This window comes from Charadrius vociferus, unplaced genomic scaffold (genome assembly GCF_000708025.1).
Source record: "Charadrius vociferus isolate BGI_N301 unplaced genomic scaffold, ASM70802v2 scaffold45, whole genome shotgun sequence".
Taxonomy (NCBI): Eukaryota; Metazoa; Chordata; class Aves; order Charadriiformes; family Charadriidae; genus Charadrius; species Charadrius vociferus.
Genome location: NW_009648712.1, coordinates 993,446 through 993,868, shown reverse-complemented (window position 1 = coordinate 993,868; position 423 = coordinate 993,446). Strand labels below are relative to the sequence as shown.

General features: G+C 70.2%; 1 protein-coding gene across 1 annotated transcript in view; it reads left to right on the top strand.

The window, feature by feature from the left end:
• ADCYAP1 (adenylate cyclase activating polypeptide 1 (pituitary)) overlaps positions 1-423 on the top strand; it is a 3,384-nt gene that overhangs the window by 1,956 nt on the left and 1,005 nt on the right. Inside the window, exon 2 of the mRNA XM_009886645.1 lies at positions 5-193. Within this exon, the coding sequence (XP_009884947.1) occupies positions 5-193 (189 nt within the window). The remainder of the gene's footprint in view (positions 1-4; positions 194-423) is intronic.

Here is a 423-nt window from a genome sequence, read left to right as displayed (position 1 = left end):
GGAGGGACGGTCGCCGCCGCCTCCCGGGGTTCCCGCACCCCGCCGCAGCCGCCTCCCGGGCCTCGCCGCTCATCCGCGGGCTCTTCCCTCCGCCCAGGCACGCCGATGGGATCTTCAACAAAGCCTACAGGAAACTCCTGGGCCAGTTATCCGCCAGGAAATATCTGCACTCCCTGATGGCCAAGCGGGTCGGGTAAGGGTTCCTACGCTTTCTTTTCCCGCGGTGGGCGTTGGTGCTGCCGGAGCGGAGGCGTTTAAAAGGCCGCGGGCTGGAGGGAACAAAGCTGCCCCCGCCGGGGCTGGGAATTTGTTGGGGCGGCGGGGAGGCCGGAGGGGGAGGGTTGGGGGTGATGTCCGGCTCCCCAAACCTCAGCCCACCCCGACCGCCGCTCCCGGAGCGCTCCCGGAGCGGCGTGCGCCTGG